General features: G+C 42.9%; 1 protein-coding gene across 1 annotated transcript; it reads left to right on the forward strand.

The window, feature by feature from the left end:
- Positions 1–216: 216 nt before the first annotated feature.
- NCEH1 (neutral cholesterol ester hydrolase 1) lies at positions 217–19236 on the forward strand. The gene is made up of 5 exons (XM_021548200.2): positions 217–472; positions 8863–9091; positions 10967–11036; positions 12938–13109; positions 14498–19236. Exons 1-5 carry the CDS (start codon positions 335–337, stop codon positions 15113–15115), a joined length of 1227 nt encoding a protein of 408 aa, XP_021403875.1. The 5' UTR covers positions 217–334; the 3' UTR covers positions 15116–19236.
- Positions 19237–24184: the final 4948 nt, after the last annotated feature.

Below are 24184 nucleotides of genomic sequence, written 5' to 3' on the forward strand. Positions count from 1 at the left end.
AGGCAGCACTGCAGATGTGGATGCCTTTGTTGGCCGAGAGCGCGATGGAGGAGCTCCGTCATCCCGCTCCTCGTGTGTCCGCACAGCCCCGTCCCCCGGCGGCCTCGGGCGGGTGCGGTGCCCCGGGGCGGCGGTCGCCGAGCATGCTCGGCCGGGGGGCGGGCAGGCCCGGGCAGGGCGGCGCCGGGCGGGCTCTGGGCTCGGCTCCGGCCGGGCACACGGCCGGCGGGCCGGGAGGAAGCGCCGGGACTTCCTCCGGGGGAGGCCGGCCCGGGGGCGGTGCGCGCCCCGCGGGGAGCGCGGCGAGGCGGCCGCACACGGCGCGGAGGAGGCGATGCGGGCCGCCTGGGTGCTGCTGCCGGCGCTGGCCGCCCTGTCCGCCTACTACGTGTACCTGCCGCTGCCCGGCGCCGTGTCCGACCCCTGGAAGCTGATGCTGCTGGATGCCACCTTCCGGGCGGTGCAGCAGACGGTAAGGCGGCCCCGGCCCCCCGGCTCGGGGGAGGCGGGCGGACAGCCCCGCAGCGGCACCGGGGGCGGTCGGAAGCGCGGTAACGGTGCCGGCCCGGGGCATCCGCGCAGCGGGAGCGGCCCCCGCACAGCCGGTCCGCGGAGCTGCCTTGTGGCTGGAGCCGAGCGGGGAGAGCCCGGCTCGGTGACATCGCGTGTGCGGCGGCCGGAGCTGCGGCCGGTCCCGCATGCAGGAGGAGAAGCGGGCTCGTGTCCCTCTGTAAGCGCTGGCTCCGCGGCGGCAGCGGCAGCGCCGCACGGGACAGCCCGGGTGCCGCCCCTGTCCGTCCGTCCGTCCGTCCGTCTGTCCGCTCGGAACCGCCGGCTGCCAGCGCTGCCCGGGACTCCGGGCACAGCCTCGCCTAAAGAGAGCTCTCTGAATGCTAGCTTTTTGTCACAAAGCAGTTCTCACTTAATGATTTCTCCCTTATTTTCTGCCAGTGTTTTTATGCTGACATGAAAGAGAACAGAGATGGTAAAATTTTTGATAATGGCTTTAGCTGGGAAGTTTGTTTTCTTCTCATAGTATCCAGTCTTTCACAAGGACTGGTCAGTCACGGATAGAAATGATGTAAGGCACAGTGTACGTGAAAATTGAAAGTTGTTTTACTCTTAATTTCAGTTTACTGAATTGTTTTGGAATGTGCAAAAGCTTGTACTTTGAGCAGATTATGATCCCTTCAAAAAGGGATTAAATGAGTTAGTGGACAAGAGGGCTCATAAATGGACTAGGTGGGAATTACCTGCTACGTTCCTAATGCAGTAATGGTGGGTAGTGGTTAGAGGACACTGGATCACACACAGTGTCCAAACTTGTATATTCTTCCTGAATAGCTTCTCTGGTTGTCACCTTTGGAGGCAGAGGCTGGGACTAAATGGATCACTTATCTGATCCCCTGGGACACCTTAGGTCCAATTGTATAGCTGTATCAAAGCATGCCTCTAGGATGAAATGATAAAATCTATTCACTGTACAGACAAAACCTAGTCACTTGTATGTCCTCCTGTATGATAAGAAAAGAATGCAATAGCTTAAATTCTGCAGTAAAATCTAAGGCCTGACATTCACTTGCTTCATGTTTTTAACTCGAGTGACTGAACTGTAGGTGCTCAGCTTGCCCTAATTCATTGGTAAGTAAGGACAGAAGGGCCATTGTGCCTGCACAGAATGCTGCCTGCAAAACACAATGTCATGGTTTGTCCACAAACACCTGAATCAAGGCCAGAACCCTGGCTCAAGGAGACCTAACTTTAGGAAAGGTATGACTGTGGCTATATATATGTGCATTGCTGCTGCCTCAGCTACAAAACCAGTTTATTTATGTGATGTGTTGGATTGTAGATGGATTCTGGTGCCTCTAGCTTGGAGGCTGAGGAATATCTCTTTTGAGATATTCTAGAGGTCATAATCCCAGGAGGAGCTGGCAGGACAAAGCCTGGTGGGTGCCAGCTGGAGCAGGCTGGTGGCAGGGCTGAGGTGCTGACATCTGCCCCACTCTCTGGGACAGGGAAGACTTTGTCAGGGGAGAGTGGCCATTTCTTAGTTGTTTACATCTCTGGCCTTAGAAATAAAAATTTCAATAGTGAGAAAAATTACTAAGCAAGTAACAGTTCCTGTAATATCACTTGCAAACCAAAGGGATGAGTAAGTTTTACCCAGAAGCATGAAGGAGGTGAGTAGTTAGAGGTGCCTCAGTCACACAACAGGTGAGCCTTGGGACATTGGTTTCTGGAGAGAAAGAGAAGGTGCTTTCCAAGTGTTCAGAAGTCTTTCTAACACTGAGGCAGCACAGTCAGGAATAAAGGACTGTCATTAGGAGGGAGCTCTTGTGAATCAAGGGTAGGACTGTAAAAGTTAATCTTGTATATTTACTTTGTTTGGCAGCTTTTGTATATATATATATATATATATATATATATATATATATATAATAAAGTGTATGTCCTTTTCTAGAGGTCAGCTTCCTCTTTCTTTGTCTATCAGCTATTTCAAGGCCAAATAGTTTAACGTTTCTCTCAGTGAGATTGTTGAACTTTCACCCACTTCTGAATGTGTTTCAGCTTGCTGTTTATTACTTTGCTTTATAGGTCTGATAACTGACAGAAATACCTTTCTAATTTTAAAATCTCTGAAATGTATTTTTTCCTCACAAACTTCACGTGAATGAAATAAATTAATTGTCTTTCACTTATTTTGAAATTGATTTGTCAAGACTCTGATGATTAAGTGTGACCATTTCTTGTTAGGGATAATGCGTTTGTTTGCTCAGTGCGTTAATAATCACTGTGAATAAAACACAGTAGGGCTGTCACTGGCTTCCAGTGTACTAATGATAAGGTTTTTACGTTTGCATGTAGAGTTTTGTCCCAGGCAGCTATAAATTTCTTTACAAGCTTGGGACTGAGTCAGTGTCCTGGCTCAGTGTGAGACTCCAACAAACGTTCAAGGATAATCAGGTGGTTTAAAACGTGTGTAATGTTTATAGGGCAGTTTCTTTAAGTAGGTTTCAAAACATACTACAGAAGAGAACTTCTGCAAGGGAACTGATACTGCTAAAGTATCAGTTTAAGTCTTAAACTGGGGGAAAACAGAGGTAGGAAGAGCTGGAGTACTTCTCTGAGGTCACAAAAGTTCCAGTGAAGGAGCTGAAAATTGAGATGACTTTTCAGAGCCTTGTTCCTATGCCTTCTCGAATGCCCTGTGGTGCTTTGGAAAGAAAACAAAGAAACTGAAACTTTAATGATACTAATGAATTGATGTGAAGATGCTTACCTAAGAAAGGGTAATTTGCCCATCACGTGTCTCAAACTGGGGCATGGTAACGTTTTTATGTAAAACTCATATAACACAATTTGAGGTTAGAAATTAAAAACTTGTGTGTGTGTATATATATATATGTACATCAGAACTCAGCTTCAATGAAATTTGGGAAGCCACATAAAGTTAATTACGGGATTGAGCCATAGATTTAACCATAGTAACTTTTTCAGTTGATGTCTATTTTGAAGTGTCTGAAGCAATACTTTGTAATTCTGCTGTAACAGCAGCATTGATAACAGGCATTTTTTACTTCTTCCTCTAACCACTCTCCCTTAGAGGAGGAAAGAGTGCAGCATATGTTGATTCAAGTCCTTTGAAATAAGTTATTTTTGAACACCTGTGTTGAGACACTTGCTATTCTGGTGCAGAGCAAGGAAGGAGGGATTTTTTTTTAATTGGGACAACTGTTAGCAAAGGTTTGGAAGGATAAATGGGTTGGCACAGAGGCCATCAGACGTATATGGAAGAAAGCAAGCAGAAAACTTCTCATCAGCTAAGTGTTTCCTTTGTGCTTCTCTACTCACTACTGGAATAAAATCACCTATGGGCTATCCACATTTAGGAGTAAAGAAAACAGTGTTAGTTCTTTCTAACATTTTAATTTCTCTCTACCACGTCTTTTCAGAGTGTGACTTCTGGACAGATGTAAGTCATAGTTGTAGGCAGTGAAGTTGTTGATGTGTTTGGATGCAACAACAGTCTTAGAATTCATGTACAGTAAAACAGGTTTTTAGTTATGGCAGGTGGGTCTCACAGCACTGGCACCTGAGCAGAAACTGAACCACACTGTAAGGCATACTTGCAGGAACAGGTAACTTAGGTTGCTATAATAGCAGATCATCATGGTTGAATAGGTATGTGCACAAAACCTTACACTACAGTGTAATCTAGATTTTGCTTCTAATTAATAAACTGAAAAAAGTCTTCCTGGTTTCTTTTTAGTTCTAAAGGAATTTCATAAAACTAAGAGCATTTGTTTTTGAAAACTTTCTTATCTAATGTTACTAAAAAGACATGTTCTTTATTGGGCAACAAGACACTTGCATTGAGAAATCTTTTTGTAAAATCACCCTTAAACAGGGTAAATTGCCCAAGATGCACACAAAACAGTATGTTGCACACACAGCTAAATGTGGAAATAATGCTGTTTGTTTTTCACTAATCTGTTACTGACTATAGACATTATGTTGGCATTTTGGCCTCTTAATGTTTATAGAACTGTCCTTTTCAAAGCAATGCCAGAACTGCCTGTAATGTCTGTGTCTTTTAAGGTAGGAAGTTGAGTTTTAGGCAGTTCAGCCTTGCAGTTCCAGCATCATTACTCAGTTGAGTCATGAGGGAGATTTGGCTGGGTCCCAAGTAGTGCTGGATGTAAAAAGAGCCTTAGCTGCTTGCCCAGTTCCTGGTCACCCCAAAGGCTGAAAGGTCCGTGCAGGACCTTGGCTCTGCCCGGCTGGGAGGGCGCTGGAGGCAGCAGCTGCTGCTTTGGGAGTGCTGGTGCGACCTGACCTGTCGCAATAATTCCGTGGTAAAGGGCAAAACCAGGGTTAGCCCAGGAAGTCGCCTGAGGACAGAGAGCCCCAATGTGCTGAGCAGCGTTAGAGGTTACTGGACATCTGCAGCAAAAACTTTTGGGTTACTTTTTTTGCAATAGAGAACACATGACGAGTATGGAATTCACGTCCTTGAGGGATGTGAGTTTCCTAATAAAGTTATCAGCTGAGGGACCAATAGAAGATTCCATATAATTTAGGGACAGATATTGGTGGTTAAAGGTGAAGTAATGGTGCCTCACTGGTGCAGTACTTTGTTCATTCTGCCCTGACTCCTTTCTTCATATACTGAAAAATTTCTCCTACATCAATTCAATCTTTCAGTACCTGGCACCCCGTATCAAATAGTTTATCAGAAGGAAAGTGTCAGTCTTGAACAGCTTAGTCCCTTGGGAGTGTCTGCATAGTCCTTTCCTTAAAATCTCAGTCATGGGAATGTCCTGGCAAAAGAAAAGGAGATTTTGTTGTAGTGCAAAACTTGCAGCTGTGACCCAGAGTGAGCAATGTGCTATGCCTGTAGCTGGCACAGCAGTTCTGGGCCAGTTGCCCACAGGCTTTTCATTTTTATCTCCTCTTTCTTTCCTGTAGTCTCTTTACTTCCCCCTTTTCCTTATGTTTTCTTCCTTTCTGCAAACTTTTAGTATTACAGCACCTCCTCTCCTCTCCTCTCCTCTCCTCTCCTCTCCTCTCCTCTCCTCTCCTCTCCTCTCCTCTCCTCTCCTCTCCTCTCCTCTCCTCTCCTCTCCTCTCCTCTCCTCTCCTCTCCTCTCCTCTCCTCTCCTCTCCTCTCCTCTCCTCTCCTCTCCTCTCCTCTCCTCTCCTCTCCTCTCCTCTCCTCTCCTCTCCTCTCCTCTCCTCTCCTCTCCTCTCCTCTCCTCTCCTCTCCTCTCTCTCCATCCGCATATAATCCCCAAATATACTGAAGTGTTAAATTTGATAACCTGCAGCAGCCCTGCAGATTGTAATAACTGTGGTAAAAACCACAGCTACCAGCACAGATCAAACCTATTCTTGCTCACATGAGCTGAGCAATTCCAGTTTTACCCTGGATTCAAGCTGCTGCCCAAAGAGCTGGTCCCATCCTTTCTCCTGCTCCTCTTTCCTGCCGTGGAGTATCAGTAAGGTGGTGACATGACTGAAGTTTAGTGTTTCTCTGGCTCTGCTGGGTTTGTATTTAACTGCTGCAGCAGGATCATGCTCTGAGGCTTCCAGGGGCACCACAAGAAAGGTGCCAGGGAAGAACGGGCATCAGCATGGGCAGGGCTGCTTGGAGCAGCAAGGCACTCCTAGAGGAGAGTTGGCCAACCACATCTGCTGCCAGGAGTATTAGGACAGACTGCTAAGATATGATAGAGGGGTTTTTTTTAATATTTAGAGAGAGGAAAGGACAAAATTTATTTGTGAGAACTTTGGACAAGACTGGCTCTTTGCCAGCAAAAAATGCAATCCTGATGCCTTGTGAATAACAAGCCAATAGGCTGATTAGGCAGATTGACTGACAAAGAATCTATCTGATAAATACTTGGCAGAAAACTGCCCATGCCTGATAAATAATTAGGACTGTTGCCTTTGTGTGCTGATGTAGAAAACATCTCTCCCAGGTTTATGGATTCTTGGAAAGAGTGATCTATTCTAGGGGAAATGAGCATGAAAGTCCATGGTAGGCTGCAGATGGCCAGGGTGCTCTGTGGTCTGAAGAAAGGGGCAAAACAGTTCTTGGTAAATACCACTAACTAGCCTTGACAACAAAACATTCCTGATTCCAGGGAACATGTGGTAATCTTGTCTTCAGAGAATGCAAACTAAAGTGGGAGAAAACAAAAACAAGACATCTATTGCAGCACAGTCAGGCTAAATAAAATCTACAAAAACATTCTTTTCTTGAGCAGTATTTCTGAGAGTGCTTCCCAGGGGATAGGTACCTCCTCTGGGAACGTCCATAGGGCACAGAGAGGATCAGACCTTCATGTGGGTACATCAGTGGCAGCCAAAAAAGTTGTGTGCCAGATTATTAACAGATGCATTGCTCTTCAGATTTCAAACTAGTCCTGGGGTTTCCTGTGGGAATTTTAAGTAATGGTGGGAGAAAAACATGGTCTGAAACTCAGAGATACAAATAGCCTTGTGAATTCAGCATTTCTTCCTGCCAGGTGGATATTTTGTGTTTCTTCTCCCAGAGAAAAGACTTGCAGTATGAAGAAATTATATCCCATCCAAAAAGCAGCAAACATTTTAAAATTTGAATTCCTACTAAGCCATCTCAGCAGGGTGATGTTACCAAAAGTTAAAGCAAGAAAATAATTTTTTTAAATACTTGTTTTGGAAATGGATTCCTCTCCCAGGTCACATAACAACCCATTGTATTTGGTGTAAATTTTGGGGTTTTTTTTAAATATCAAACTTGTCTTTTCTTCTACAGCAGTCTGCAGTGGGAGCTGTGCAGGGCCTTTCCTGTACAGAACCTGAATGAAAGGAAATACTTCCATATTTTTAACATTCAAACTAATTAGGACTGAAAAAAAAATTACATGTAAGAGATTGTGGCTGTAAGATCTTCTTTGGAAGAGAGGAAGCTGAGTGCTTCAAAGCTTGCTTTTATTCTGGAGGGGGGTTTGTACAGATTAAATTGGGAATTATCTGTTCTTCATCAGGTGAATGTGGTTAGACCAGTACCTGGGTGACCCTGCTCACTCTGTGTGAGCATCTTGAATTCTTTGTAGCAGGTTGCACTGCACTAGTGGGACTAGCAGAATTCACACTGTAAATGTGGGTGTGTGTAGAAAAGCCCTATACAACAGGACACCTCTTGTTCCAAGTATTTGGTCCCTGAACATAAAATAAAAGATCTCAGCTGACAGCTTTCCTAGTGGTAGTGTTCCTACAGGTATATATTAAATATTTGCCTTAATTTTGCCTCCCAGCTCCATTGCCTTGCCTGAGAAAGTTGTACAAAGCCTTGCTGGTTACCCAGTTTCAGAGCTACAGGGGAAAGACCACTACTTTTCCTTTTAAAAGGTCAGTCTGGACACTGTCGGCCCTGTGGTCCTTTGGCTGCCCTTTTGCCACCCCTGGTGCACCATGCATGGGAACAGGTATGCAGTACAAATAGTGAGCAGGTCATGTGTGGGGAGCAGGTCATGACTATTTCCAAGTGGAGCAGTGCCTTGAATTCCAGTCGTGGTTACTGAGAGAAACAGGTTTCTAATTGAGTTAGGGCAAAATTTTAAAATTAACATGAAAGTAAAAGTCCTGGATAGCTAAAGGGGATAAAATCTGTCTCCTTCTACCATAAGGAGGCAAAAGGATCAGCTCATTCTTCACTTTCATAGTGTTTTAATCACATAAAAAAGTAACACACTGGAGTCTCTGGGGTTGGAAAAAAGTGTCAACCTACTGTTGTTCTTGACTAGTGTTTCAGATCCTTCCCCATTCAGCAGATAAACACGGGACAAACCAAAAAATACCATTATATTCCTTCAAGACTATTCCTGTTTCCAAATTTCTTTGCAGTCCTTGGGAACTTTTCTTAATTTGGAAGTAGAAAGACTTAGGCTTTGCAGTGGAACAAGAGAAATAATCTGCATTTTTAAACTTTTCCACCAAAAAACATCGCCTGTGTAGTATTGCCCTCTGCTGGCACCAGTCTGAGGAGCTTCATAAGTCCCCTAGTGGAACATGAGGGTTTGTCCCCTTCCAAGGCATCTTTTAAAGGATCCAAGTGCTCGTCCATGGTTCTGATCCACGAAGTGCTCACGGTTTAATTTTATTTTTCCACAGAAAATCTTCTATGGGCAGCGTTTTGTTTTAATAGAGCTTTAAAAACATTAGAGGTTCGTAATAAAATTTCATTTTCCAGTGAATATTGTAAGAATCAAATAGGACCTGCCCTTTGAAGGCAGCTGTATTGCACATCAGTGTGGTAGCACATGATATGCTCTGAAGTAACAGAAATTTCTTTTCTTCTTTTCCTCCCACTAGTGTCACCTGATTCACTCTCTGAGACTCAGCCACCACTTGACAGTTCTGAATTATTTGATTTGCACCTTTGACAAGCTGAAGTCTGTCTCCTCTGAAGACATTAAAATCACGGATGCTGTTTTTGATGGCGTGGAAGTGAGAGTGTTTGAACCTCCTTCCAAGGGAGATGAAAACCTCAAGCGCAGCGTTGTTTACATCCACGGAGGGGGCTGGGCCTTGGCAAGTGCAAGTAGGTGTCTGCCAGTAATTAAAAAGAATTCAAGTCTGCTTTTCTCCTAGCAGGAAAAGCCAAAAGCTCTTTTTCCTGCCAGGAATGGCAATTTTGCTAAGATGTACCTGAATTCAGTAGTGACTGTCTCCACTCTGGTGGGTCAAGTCTGAGGAGAGAGGGAGAAAAATATCAAGACCACACAGCAGAAGTGCATATCTTGTGATATATGTGAGCTGTAATAGGACCAAAAGGTTCATTTTGTTACATCTTGAAAGGAAAAAATAGCTTATTGATTAAATTTCTGTGATGCCAATGGGCTGCTTGGGCCAGTCCCTCACTTTCTGAGGTAATGTGCAAAAGTCAGTTCTTGGTGATCAGGTTCCAGTGGCTACATATGAGAAAATTATGTGGGTTTCCCCATTTTCAGAAAATAATTAGCAGAAGACTGAGCTGATCTACACTGCATGCAACAGCCTTGCTAATGTTTGGTTCTTAAATAACACCTACCTGGGAATACACACTGCTGAGCACAGGCAGGAGGAGTGTGAGGGAAACAGGTAGAGGTTGGTTCCTCTTCGGGTTGTTCCTTAAGGACTACAGCCACCACTAGCATAATTACCTGGAAATTTAATGCTGTTTACTCCATTAACTTGGAAAACACAAACATGATCAGGGGAAGTGAGGTACAGCTATAGGCAGTGATAAGATAACCACTGATTCCTTCCACATTGTACAAGAGGAAAACAGCCTAGGGAGAGAAAGGGCTTGTGGCTCCTGTGGATGCTCTGAGATCCAGATCTGAGAAGTCTTCTCCCTTTTCCTTCCCCATTGTTCCCATGACTTCCTGAAGTCTATACAGCCCTGATTCTACAGCTTCCTCTACAGAAAAAGAGCATCAATGGATTTTTACAAAATGATACAAAACACAGCCTGTACTGATTGCATTTGGACTCTGGATGTACAAGTCATTCAGACCATGATTTGAGTGAGATTTAGATTGCTAAATAACTTTCAAATGTGGCCTTCACATGCCTTTGGAAATTCCAGTCTCCTTGTCCTGCAGCAGTTAAATATTTTACTCCTCTTCCTACAGAGGAACTGTGCTTTGAGATGGATTTTCTCAGACCTGCTTAAAGGATATTTGTTAACCTCCTGCCTGCATCATTGTTCTTTAATAGTTTGCATATGACTCTTGTGCAAAAGTTTATATTAAATTGCTGCACTTTGTCAGAATGATTATAGCTTGTCTTTGTCAGATGTATCCCTTAGTCCAAGGTGCAGAAGTTAATGACACATTGATACAACTAAATATTAATTTCTAAGACTGGATACTTTAGAAAACGTTTCGTGTCCTAGTATATTTTATAGTACTGGGAACCAACAATTAAGTAACTGGAAAGGAACAAAATTAAAGATAATCAGTCCTCTGATAAATAGGATAGCTGTGATTAATCCTCCCTTAAATGAGTAGCTCAGCTGACATTAATAGGGCAACTCATTTGAGTTAAAGCAATGCATGCTGTAATAAAATAAACCACAGGCAGTGACTCATACAGCAGTAACCCTCTCTGGGTGTAAAATCCCCCAAACCACTGGGTGCCTTAGATTTTGGCCAGCTGAGGAAAAAATTGTGATAGGTGGGTGAAATAACTTGTCTGAAGTCACCAAGAATTAGATGAGGAAAAGCATTAGACTACAGGATTCTGAAATTCTGATAAATTACGTTCCTGCTGCTGTAGTATGGATTTGGCACTTGAGCAGTTGTGGGCTGATGTCATTTATCACTTACTTTGCTTATATCTGTGAGATTGCTGTATGTTTTCTGAGAAGGCTTAATGACAGCTTTGTGACTATTGACTCACATGTCACTAACACCATGTCTTTCCCTACCAGGAACAAGCCTTTACAACAATCTCTGCAGAATCATGGCTGAATCTCTGAACGCTGTTGTTGTCTCTGTTGAGTGAGTAATCTAAAACTGATCAAGTAGTTTTAAGGTATTATAAATATGTAACATAGTTCTTTTAGCTTCTTCTTTGCTAGTGGCTTCTCTATAAGGCTGTAATTTGGACAGTAATTTTCTGTACCAGCCTGATACCTTTATCCTTTTAAAATTAAAACAAATTGGAGTGGTATCAGAAATTCATTTGGTTTTCTAATTATTTTAGAATACACTGTGAGGTCTGGCAGTTTCCTGCTGCTCTTGCGATCTCCCACTGTTCCAGTCCTCTCTTTTAAGTCTTGTGCTTCCCTGAAGAGCAGAAGACTGCCAGACAACAGAGAAGCAGGGCTGCTTTTTTAACATGCTGGACAATTCCAAGACAAACAAACCTCTTGATTAGCTAAATACATTACCTAGATGACTCCAACGTGATTGGTACTGTTCCCATCTTTATTGTCAACTTCAATATTTTCTTTTTTAAACCCAAACACTTGATAAAATTACTCAAGTTTCCCACCTGCAGTTCATTACATGCTCAAGCTTTGGGATCTAATTGCAACTTAATTATATGGAGTTGATGTTACTCATTTAATGCTTATTATAGTGTACTTTAAAGGGTTGGGGGTGTTGGTTTATTTTTTTTACTGTTTTGGTATTTATTATTAGAAACAAGGAAAACTACAAAAGCAGCTGTTGGTTATTCCAGGCAAGCAGCAATCACAATATTGAAAAGTTCCTTATTATTCATTTTCTGATTTATGCTGATATCATTCTATTGCACTGAGTTACTATTACCTCTTCTTAATCATTACATCCTTCAATCAAGGGGTGTGTATTCAATTAGGCAAGTCTAATTGGATTCTTCATTGGTCTAATTGCACATCTCACTTTCACAATCTATGCACAGTTTACTGTTACACTGTTTTGCAAGGAGCTCCCAAAGGACACTCTCAGATTCCTGTATATACAAGATAAAGATTGCTTTCTGACAGCAGGTCACAATTGGAGTTTGAAAGTTGTAATCTTAAGTTTAAAATTTATTCTGCATATGAAACTTCTTTAGCTTAGAGATGTTTTGAGTCAGAGAACTAAATTTTGGTTGGCTAGGCTTTACTGAGAAAGTGTAAAATCTGTGGTTTGAAAAACTGAAAACTTTGTTTTGTACCATGAGGCCCAGTAACAACTCTTGGATGTGAAATTATTTGGTAAATACAAACAGATTTCTCCTGCACTGTTATTAGGAAGCTGAGAAAGCCTCATGTGTGGGATTCAGCTGCTGGCTCTTCCTGGTAGACTGTTTGCTCTCTGTGCTGTCCAATGGGTGTATTTCTGCTCCTCTCCTTGACAGAGGAAAGGAATTATTGTATTCTGTTGCACTGGAGAAAATCAGCATTACTTAATTTCTTGGCTATTGTTCATTTCATGGCCCAGATGGATAGCAAGGTTTATTCTCTCCTGACATCAGTAAAAATTTGGGAAGCAGAAGCACTTAGGTGTTTGGCTCAGCCAAACAGGAGCATGTTGGGCGTGTATGATTTACTCACCCTCGTACTTGTTAAGGTGGGAATTTGGATCAAAACCAGGCAGGGTGTAATGCCTCTCTTGCCAAGGGTGTGAATGAAATGATTAAAATCCTCCACTGGGAAATTCTAGCAAAGTGCTGCACCATTTTATGCTATCTTGGTATTATTAATGTCTAGTAGGCTCGTTTTAATTTTTCCAAATTAAAACATTAATTATAAGAATAAGTCTTACATACTTATTACACATCTCCTATTTCTTCTGTACTATTTATCCTAATGAACTACTTACTTCCAGTAAGAGTTATCTGGTATCACCTGTAAATCCTAAAGGAGAGCTACAATAACACCAGTACAATAAAGCAGAGGTAACAATTGTTTCTCATCCCTTTCCTTTTGCAGTTACAGGCTGGTGCCCGAGGTGTGGTTCCCCGAGCAGTACCACGATGCGCTTCGTGCAACAAAGCATTTCCTGCAGCCTGATGTCTTAGCTGAGTATTCAGTGGACCCCAGTCGAATTGCAATCTCTGGGGACAGCGCAGGAGGGAATTTGGCAGCTGCTGTGTGCCAGCAGGTAACATCCACTGAATGTTCTGTATTGCACTACAGCAGTCCAGCCCAGAGAGGCTGGCAGGATCTTTGTGCTGCACCATCACAAGGTGATGTGCCACGCCTGAAAACAGAATGGTAGAAAGTCACAATCTGCTCATTTTTCTTCAGTAAAGTGACTCATTCACTATATGAATCTCATAAATTGTGATGTGTTCTTACAGTCACAAGTTGTTATGGACCAGAGTTGAAGAGCAAATAGCTAAATTACTTTTTTTTTACCTATTTTGCTGGTGAACTCCTCCTTTTCCAAGTAGGCATAATTCCTTAATATGGTTGCCTATTTTTAGATAATCGTCTCAGGAAATATGCTTTTATTTCTTTAAAATACAAATGAAGGACAAAATATACAGTAAATGGTGCTTAATTCTTCTGTTAAATTGTCCTCCTCTAGCATTTTGCAATTTTAAGGACATTTCTTTTGTGTATCTGCAGTTTAAATGTAATCTGAGTTTGATCTAGTAAAGAGTTTAAAGGAGACCGGAGGCAAGTAATATTTTTCACAGTTGAATGAAATATTATTATTACTAACTTATTCCTATTTCCATAACCATTAGTGATAAGAAAGCAGATACCATGTCCAGACAACTAATTATCATGACAACCTTGCAATATTGAATTAGAGTGGAAAAATTAATAAGAGACAATTACAAAAAAAGCTTCAATTTTGAGGACTGATAAACATGATAGTACCACATTTTCAAAAGAGCATTCCTAATTTAATTTCCTGATGCATAATTCTTTTTAAACCAGATGAGACACGATAGGGCACTGCATATCTTGTGTAGCAGATGAAACAAAGAGTTTGCTGACTCTTCCAATAAAAGCAATCGAGAGCACCAAATTTGTAATTGAGAGACTCAGATCAAATGCAGGTCAAGGCAGACACAGGAAGGTGCACAGGTGAACCTTTGCTAGAAGAAATTGTGGATGCCAGCAATCTGCATTGGCTGAAAAAAACCAATTAGATCAATCCATGGAAGAAAAATCCATGGAAAGCTCTTAAAAGCAAGAGTAGCTCCTTTGATTCAGGAAATCCTGCTGTTGCCACCTGTTCAGCTGGGCACTGTGTTGGAGAAATGCCACTTTACACGTATTTTTTCTTCTTACTCCCATCAATAAACTGATGTCACTGATTTCTGTTGGGAGCAGGATGCTGGATCTGCCTGAATGGCCATCTTATGAGAGGAGAAAAAGATCGGGCTGTAAATAGACAAAATAGCCACATTACATGTAGAAGAGCAGAATTCACTCTAAAACTGTTCAATGAATGTTTGCTTTTCTAAAGTACCACATTGATATGCGTATTTATCTTCTTCATAATCTTAACGCTGTCCTGTGTTTTTCCCACAGCTTAGCAAAGATGAGGATTTGCCTGTCAGACCGAAACTGCAGGCCTTGATTTATCCAGTCCTCCAAGCCTTTGACTTCAACACACCTTCCTACCAGCAGAACATGAACATGCCCGTGCTCCCTCGCTACGTCATGATCAGCTACTGGATCGACTACATCAACGGCAACTACGACTTGGCTCGCGAGCTGCTCGTCAACAACCACACCGCGCTCAACGTGGGCCCGGCTCTCTCCTTCCGCACGCGCCTCAACTGGACATCCCTGCTGCCTCCCTCCTTCAAGAAGAACTACAAGCCCGTGGTGCAGGCCACGGGTTCAGCGGCCATCGTGGAGCGGCTGCCGGCGCTGCTGGACGTGCGGGCGGCGCCGCTGCTGGCGGACGACGCCACGCTGGCGCGGCAGCCGCGCACCTACGTGCTGATCTGCGAGAACGACGTGCTGCGCGACGACGGCGCCATGTACGCCGCGCGCCTGGAGCGCGCCGGCGTGCCCGTCACCCTCGACCGCTTCCACGACTGCTTCCACGGCTGCATGATCTTCACCATGTGGCCCACGGATTTCTCGGCTGGCGTGCAGACCAGGAACAGCTACATCAAGTGGCTGGATGAGAACCTGTGACGGGAAGGGTGGGGGGGTGGCTGCAGTGTCTGTTCTGGCGGAAGAGCAAATGATCAAAAAGTGCACTTTTCTGAATTCTGACTTCACTGTTCTGCTGCAGACCGCTACCTGCAGCGTTTTCTAGCTCCATTGGCGTTGCCCAGTAGAGAATTTTGAGAAGTATTTTTTCAAACCAATCTTTTTTCCACTTTCTCCAGGATGTCTTTTGCCAAACATATACACGTGTTGAGCAGGGAGATCAGGATTCTTGCAGGATTCTTACCTGGCTGCAGCTTTCAAGCTTTGACTCTTAATTAGGTAGAAAGGCCCTGGCTTTGAAGTGATGGTAGATAAATCCCAACATCAACATCTACTTCTGAATATGCAAAAAACGTGAGCTTGTTTTCAGCAGTGTTGAGCATCTGATGTCACAGTGAGAAGCCCGGGCAGCAGGGCCATGAATTTGAATGACAAGCATGGGTTTAGGTGTTGGCTTTTAGCCTTAGACAAACAGCTCATTTAAATTTTTAAAAATAATTTTTGAAAAAGCTCTTCTAGACAGTTAAAACATTGCTAGATGAGTCTCTTAGCCAAGCCTGTTATTCGGCTTTGGAATTTGGTCTTTACCACCTTTTAATAAATATATTTTAAAAAGGTAAAGGACTAAATATATTTTCAATTAGAAGTATGATAGCATACACACAAATAGGTAAGATAAAATATTACGTGTAGCAGCAGAATCCAGGTTTCCTGTGTGAGTGACCTTCAAAGCTGACTACTTATTTGGCTAAAGGATGTGACTTCACCTGTGTTTAAAGCCTCAGTTGTATGACCTCCTTACAGAAAATACTGATTTTACTACAAATAGTCTGCTGTGTGGTTTGCACTAATATTTGTAATTAATAGTAGAAGTTCTTGTTCATTGACTTTTCTTTTGTGTTTGTAGTTTTTATTGTATTTCCTGCTTCGTGAAAGGAGGAAAGCAAGCGAATACAAGTGGGCTCCAGTCTATACAGAAGATTTAATGCTGAGCTTTGCAGCTGAGCTTTGTCTGTCTTGTAGACTGCTCTAGGTAAGGTGATCTCACTACTGGGCAGCAAATCTCTGTAGTTTGAGCCAGTCTGTAGAGTTCAGACAGGCAGGACAGGGGAGAGAAACCACTTTGTGATTGTCTATTGCCCAGGCTGCTCACAGCTTGCAGAAATGAAGGTGGTGTCAAAAGCCCATAGGCAAAGAGGAGAGAGTGGGAGATTAAATTCATCCGCAGCTTTACCACAGATTTCCTGTGGGTCCCCAGGAGAGCAAGGTCATCTCCTTACACCCCACTTCTGCAAGGGAGGCAGTAATTTCCTACCTCACAGTGGAGCTGTGAAGCTGAATTTTCAGGCATGGGTGAAGCACACAGATGTGAATGGGACTGCAGGCACTCAGCAGCTCCCATGGCTTTTGACTTTCCATCCTTTTCCAAGAGCTGGCTCAGAGCAGCCTGTCCTACTTCAGGGATGCTGCTGGGCTTGGGTCCTGCTGAGCAGTTTGCTCCCCTCTGTTCTGGTTCCTGTCAGGAACCCTAAGGTGAGGCTTCTTAACCTTTGGAGATCATGGCAAAGGCAATTTCATTAAGTCATTCCTTATAGCAGGAGTCTGAAAAGTTCTTCAAAAACCCCCCATCAGGTTCTGGTGGATCAAACTGCCTTCTGACATTTAAAATACATACAGAGCCTTTCACTGGGATTTAAATTAAATAGGAGAATGGCTTTGCTGAATCACTGCTTCCTGGAAACACCAGGTTGTTAACATGGTTGTGTGTATTAAGAAAAACCATTAATGAGACAAGGCCTGGATGTCAGCTCAGTCATGCAGGCCAAAATTCATTCCCAGCATTGTTCACATGGAGATCACAAGGCAAAGCTTTTTCAACAGTGGCCCAGATTCTCCTTCCATTTAGCATTTCCAAAGACTTGGTGGAATTAGAGCAACCAAGTGACAATCTGAATCAGAATAAATTTTGATCAAGAAACCAAATTAACACTGCAGAGGAATTCAAACTTTTTATCTGGATTTAAACCCTTTCCTCCTTTTCCCCATAAACACAACTTCATAGATTGTATGCTTTAAACAGACAGCAACCAAAGTAGTATCTATTCAAAAGACATGTTCCTAACCTGCCCCAGAGTCCTTTCCCTTTATATGGAGACAGCTACATTTGCCTGACCTTAAACTATGAGTAAAATAGTAAAAAAAACAATCACTATACTGAGTTATAACAACAGGCTTCTTCTTGTGTTTCCCGCTTAAAGAGTAAACCCATGTCAGAAAAAATACAATTTATATCTACTTACTGTCATTAGTATAATACATAGATATACTATGATTATATATCATAGTCTAACTGTGGTACTGGAAGAAAATGGTTAATATTCCTAAAAATCTTAAAATAATTAGTTTTCCTGAGAGCTTTCTGCAAAGCTTTAGCATTTGTTTATAGCTAAGTTATAAATACCTGTTATGAATTTAAAATATAATTGCTGCTGGTTTTTTTTTTTAAGTGAAATGAAAGGGAGAGCTGGAATATATACATATATATATATATATATATACATATATTCATAGAGTCAGTTGTAAATTTCCTTCATGCACTGAAGCACACTGAAATCTTGGCACAAGAAATAAGTTTATAACTGGAGTGAATGTGTTTACGAAGCTGTCAGCAGCCTGGTGCAATGGCTGAGACCTCAGCACCACGTGGATGTGATGCACACTATTAACTACTTCTGTCAAAGCATCTGGACTACTTTGATCTTGCAGCCATGTGGTTTAATACCTGAGAGCTGCAGAGATACCTGAGGGATCCTACAAGATGGGGAAATAAGAGGTCTGAGTTCCAGCTCTGAAAAGACAAGGCACTGATCAAATTCAATGCAAACCTTGAACTGAGTGTGAGTCCCAACCCAGCTTTCCTCCTCCTGTGCTTTGGTCTCCTTTGCACGCAGTGCCCATGCCCCAAATTGAAAGTTTAGGATTGTTTCCAGCTGTGTTGCTGCAAGCTCCTAGGAACTGACTCAGGGTTACAAAAAGCAGATGCCTGGTAGCAAGGGATTAAGATTAACCCATGTTACAACACCTGGATTTGTTCCTGTGTTTTTGTGTTTCCTTGGGTGCATCTTGCACCTTCATCCCTTGGTTATTTCACAAGGCAGTTTAGGGCACGATGTAGGATCAGAGCAAGTGTTTGTAGCAATATTTCACCTGTGCATGGTAGAGTCTTATCAGAGAAGACTTGTAATAAATTTGTTTTCTTATCATGATCTTGGCTTTTATAGGTAGCTTTTCTTCCCCTTCTACAATTAGACTCTGTCCCTAGATAGAGATAAAGATATTGCAAAAATATCTTGTTCCTGAAGGCTATAGAAGCATTCAGATGACAGCTTTAAAAAAAAAAAAAAGGCAAAATCAACTTGCGTAACAGAATCTATAGTCATTCTTATCCTGCTTTCATAGACCTGAGAATTATATTAGTGAGTACCTCAGTATTTTGGCTAATATTTTCAGGAATAGATGGAGATTTTGTCTCTCTAGCTGAGGACCTCTTAAAGGATGGGTGTTCAACATTTCTGGAAGCCCAGACCTCTTTCAAGAGGTTTCATGATGCATAAAAATCACGAATAAGTTGAATTTCCTAATCTTCATCTAAGTAATTTCAGAACTGCATTCCCAGTCAAAGCAGAAATGCCATTGTGAGTTTAAACACAAAGTAAATACAAATACTTCATCTTTAAAACATTATTTTGAAGCATTTGGGCCTTTGTATTTTTTGATCTCTTACCAAACTGTAGAAGAAACTTTTGAAAATAAAAATATTGGAAGCTTGAGGTAAACTTGTTAAACCTTTTAAGGTGCTATGATCTGTAACAATTATATTGTTAAAAAAAAAAATCTAAAACCAGCTGGTTTAATGTTCTCGTATTTATGATGTTCAAAAGCCCAACATAAAATATACTTGATGTGAATGCATTCAATACCTTATGCATGAGTGGTTTTTGCTTTTTGTCCCAGAGCAGGGGAAAGATTTGTAAGATCTCATTACCAAGTGTAATTTGAGATGTGCTATCAAAATGAAGAACAAATAAATAAAGTGAAATATACCTGTGACTTATTTTATTTTTCCGAGGACAACTGGTTTTGTATTTCTGAGCATTTCCAGTCTGATTTTTGATTGTTTTCAAGGCAGGAGACTTCTGTGTGTCTGTGGGCTGTGAGGGTCACCTCCTTGTACTTCATTTCTGCCAAAGGATTAATGGTGACCACTTCTGGTGCTGAAGAGTGGACAAACCTGGCAGAACTCCCATTCTCCATTCTGATGTATAAACACATTTTTATGTGTCTGTAGGTTGTGTGTATGTTTGAAATTTGGTTTAGTCAGCAAAAGTCCAAGTTTCTTTTTTGTTCCTGTCTGCCTTCCTTTCACATTCTTTTTTTCTGACTTGCAACCCATTTTCTGTCCACATTCTCTCATTTATGGATCATAGCAGCATTGCTTTTGAAATATCCTAATGTGGGGGAGTTTCCCATTTTGTCCAGCAGGCTCCTGTGCCTTTCACAGAATACGAAGCTTTTTTCCTGCTGAAAAAAGAAAAAAAATGGTGGGGGAAAAATGCTTCTGAAGGACTTACAACCCTATTTTGTAAGCAAGCAAGAGTCACTCCTTGCATGAAATTGAATGCATGAAAGTGAATGCATTAAAAACAGTCTGGGCCACATAAAACATTTTTTCCCAGCAATATTTTCTCAGATATCATAAAACATCTGACTGTGCAGGGCTTGGCAAGGCAGGGCAGTGCTTCCCTCAGCTGAGTGAGGCTGTGACCACATCCCCTGCTGGGGCTGCCTGGGGCTGTGCCTGACCCAGGTGTGCCTGACACAGCTGGATCCCAAAATGCTTCTGCATCCCACCTGCCTGGGTTCTGCTCCTTGCCTCACACTTAGAAAACTCTTTGGAGCTGGGCCATATTTTATTTTGTTCCTCCTCAGGGGAGACACATGTTTTCTCCTCACTCTTCCAGTTTTTCTGGAGCTAAGCCAATGGCATTTAACTTCTTTTATAAATGTCATCTGAATAGCTGGCAGCACATCATTAATGTGAGACTAAATTCATGCCTAATGTAAATCTGTTATTTTTTCCAAATTATTTTCTACAGCATTTTAAAGTGTTTATCAACTATTCAGCAGGAACACAGGCAAAATAAAACCAAGACAAGAAACCCTGCAATGGCTCCTTAAAAGCTGCTTTTACAGACACATTATTTTAAATAACTTTTTCTGATTTTGTAAAATGTAGAGAACACTGAATACTTACATTACAACAACTATTCATTTCTGAAGCAGAATCTCAAACCCCAACACTTCCCATCATAAGACAGTCTAGGGGTATAAGAAAGGCAAAATTTGTTAAAGGAGAGAATAAATTTTATATTAAGAGACGTAAAACAGCAATAATAATTGGTGGTTTAGAAAAGTCCCTGTCCCACAAACACCATGCCAGTGTCAGGACAAGTGCAGGACACTCAGTGCCATTGAGAGATGGGATTTGGGTTATGGTAAAGGAATAAAAGGAATTATTCCTGTCAACCTAGTAATTTCACAAAAATCTAATTCCACTCTGAGGTTTTTAATTAAAAGTCAATCATTTGCAGTACAGCCGGCAGAGGGAGTGTTTAAAGCAAAGTCTGGTTCAGCAATTTGTGAAACCACTCTCAAACAGGAATTGTTATTGTGGGAACTGCACCAGAACAAATTTGGGGCAACCCAGCTGTGACTTGTGAATTCATGCACGGACAAAAGGCAGGAGAGTCATGCCAAGGGGAATTACTCAGAGTTCTTGCAGGAAAAAAAAAAAATCAAAACAAAACCAAAAACAAAACCAGAAAACCCCAAACACCTCACAACCATTCCATCCCAGGAATACCCCATCCCTGAAGTGTCCAAGGCCAGGTTGGACTTGGCTTTGAGAAACCTGACAGAATGCCCCTGCCCATGGCAGAGGGTGGAACGAGATGAGTTTTAACCCAGATGTTCTGTGGTTCCTCAGCATGATTCACTCAGCCCTTGGCAGGCTGTGGGGGTGTTTTTCAGGTGATCTGGCTGTTAGTTCAGACCCTGGGACTCGCTGGGGTGTGTGCAGTGACCCGGGTTCGCTGCAGCTGCCCGAGCATGTCTGCAGGGCCGGAAGGGCGAGGGAGTGCACCCAAGGGAAATCCTTGCTCTGTGCCCAGGGCATGGCCATGCCCATGCAGAGCTGGGTTTTCAGGGCTGTCTCCATTCCTGCTCAGATGTCTGTGTCAGTGAGGGCTGCATGGAGGCATAAGCAGCATCTCCAAAACCCTACAGAGAGCTGTGAGTTCCCCTGGAAATGGTGCAGGGTAATACCTGAAGAAGTGGGGCTATTTCTGCCCTTGTGCTGTGGTATCTCCACTCTTTTAACGGTGCAAAAGGCAACTCACTGTAAGAAAAAAAGGTAATTTTTACAGCCCTTGTACACCCTGCTCCCGATGCTGGGAGGAGATGACCTTTCCAAGAGCCCCACTGGCAAAGCAGCCCTGACGCTCTGCTCTGGGCTAGTGGGAGCCAGGGTTCCATGGCACAGCCAGCAGCTGGGGTTGGGTTATTTGAGTTAAAATTTGAATTATTTGAGGTTATTGGGCTACCAGATGAGTTACCTTTGGTGATTTTCACACCAGCCACATGCTCCATGCTGCCTCAGCAGCCATCGCAGTCTCTGCCACAAACGTGCTGTGGGTTAGGGAGCACTGCAGAGCCAGAACAGCTCAGCAAAGCAGCAGTGCACATTTAGTGTGACTCTATCTATTTATAAGAGGTTTTTTCCTCCCCAAAAACTCCTATGCTGAGGAGCATGAAAAGGCAGGAGGCAGACATGCCTCCTCATCTCCCTGTGCAGCTGGAGAGGCTCAGCCTGAGGGGTCAGGGCCTGCACCCAGAGCTGGGGCTCCAAAAACCCCTGAAAAAAAAAATCCTGAAAAAAAAAACCTCCAAAACTCCCAATTTCCTTTTGCATTCCTATTTTACATCACCAGTTCCCCTGCACAAGTGCAACAGAACTCCCCAGCTTTTCCAAATACCATACCATTGCAAATCCTGGTTTTGGTGGTCTGTGTGGACAGTCAAGGGAGGGAGGATGCCCCTTGTTATTTTACAGTCACAGCAATGCCCTGAAGGCACAGTCTCAGCCTGATTTGAGCACAAAGGATCAACTTTGTTTTAGTTGTTTAGTTCAGGTCCTGTATGATCTGCTGAAATACCAAGTGGTTAATCAGAGATCAGCTATTGCACATTTGTATTTCATGTTCAACCCCAGAGTGGTGGCCTACTGACAGGACATCTGGAATGCAAGGAGTCTCTTTGGACACAGACACAGATTTAACTGCGTGTTGGCCAACTCCACAGAAGAATTATGAAAAATCAAAAACGGGTACAAATGTGAGAAAAAGCTGTGGAATTACATGTCTCACCATGAGTGACATGGTGAGGCTGGTGAAATAGAGCTTTCAGCCTGAGCCAATGTATATTTTTCAGCACACTCTCAGATACTACTGGCTATAAATTATACTTGTGCATATGTATATATACACACACACATATACATTTAAATTGTCATAGTACAAACCTAGAACCACTTAATTAAGGATTATAGGCTGGCTCTAGATTTATAATAGTCCTTTTAGGCTAAAATGATGATACTCGCATGAATTTGGACTCAGGCCTTTTATTTTTTAAGTGTTATCATCTTGGCCTCTTGGGCTGATAATTTTCTCACTTGAATTTCCAAGAAAGTATCCAAGTTTAAGCAAGATCTGAACAAGTCTTCTGAGCTGTCACCTTGGGCATATTCATACATTTACTTCATCAGCCACTTATGCAATCTCTTTGGGCCTTCACTCCAAAATGCAAATCCCAGTTCTAACTTACTCTTTAGTAAGTTTGAATTTCTCACTTTGAAATGCAGCTTTAGCTTGAGTAATGTTTATTCTTACATGCCAGCTCTCCTGCTCACACCAGTATCTCCTGAGGTGTAAAAAGCTGTTTGCATGTTAATGCAGCAGAGCCAACACAGCTGGGTGCTCTTTCCCCTAAAACTTCCTCAACAGGCTGCAGTGGGTTAAGGGCAGCAGAGTTAACTCAGCACCTCTTTGTCCCAGCTGACAGCAGTCACCACACTGTTCTTGCAAACATCCAACTACTCCCCTTGACCCAGACTCAGTTCCCAAAGCTGGAGTTGGGAGCAAAACCAACTATCTTTCCACTTCCAAATCAATCAGGGCACAGGAATCGTTAAAAGCTAATCTGTGCCAAGACCCATAATGAAATGCTGAAGTCATTTATTTTTCAGATAAGTAACAAAGAGAAGGTGAATTTCCTGTTAATACTTCATCCTTGCCCAAGGGCTGTCTCAAGAACCAGGGGATCTTTTCTGTGTGGGAAGGAGGGAATGAAGAGTTTAAAAAGCAACCAAGCCAGCAAGGGTGGAAGATCAGTTGAGTTAAACTTTTGTGCCTCCACCAGGTCCTGGGGGCAGAAGCTCTGCCCTGGGCAGGGGTGGCTGTTGGATCCAGGTTGGGCAGGGAAATTCCACCCCTTGGCCTGGACATGGGCCAGCTTTTCAGACACCATCAAGGCTAAACAATGGAGGCATTTCCTTGTTATTATTAGGGCTGCAGGAAGAGATTGTGAATTTAGTCAGAGATGATTTAGCAGCCTGGGGAGCCCCTTTGGTGCTGGGATTCAGTAACCCCTGAGGGGTTGCACCAATCCATACGATCTCTGTCTCCTGTGCAAGGCATTGCAGAATGCAGAGGTTCACCACAGTGGCAGCAGTGTTTATTCAGGCAAGGATTTTAGGACACAAACACAGCAGCAGCCAGTGGGCTGGCACCAGGACTGGCACTGGCTCTAACTGAGCTGGTTTGCTCTTTTCTTCCCTGACGAGGCTCCTACAACACCAAGCTGCTGCAGGTTTGGGAGCCTGGAGAGTCCTCTGAAAATATTACACTTCTCACAGCTGAGAAGACTTAGCTATTT

This window comes from Lonchura striata, chromosome 10 (genome assembly GCF_046129695.1).
Source record: "Lonchura striata isolate bLonStr1 chromosome 10, bLonStr1.mat, whole genome shotgun sequence".
Lineage (NCBI taxonomy): Eukaryota > Metazoa > Chordata > Aves > Passeriformes > Estrildidae > Lonchura > Lonchura striata.

What these genes read in the sequence shown, in the direction of transcription:
- NCEH1 (XM_021548200.2), top strand. Translation starts at nt 335, where the DNA reads ATGCGGGCCGCCTGGGTGCTGCTGCCGGCGCTGGCCGCCCTGTCCGCC. An exon ending in TCCGGGCGGTGCAGCAGACG is followed by an intron (nt 473 to 8,862) that starts GTAAGGCGGCCC and finishes TCCTCCCACTAG; the next exon opens with TGTCACCTGATTCACTCTCT. An exon ending in GCTGTTGTTGTCTCTGTTGA is followed by an intron (nt 11,037 to 12,937) that starts GTGAGTAATCTA and finishes TTCCTTTTGCAG; the next exon opens with TTACAGGCTGGTGCCCGAGG.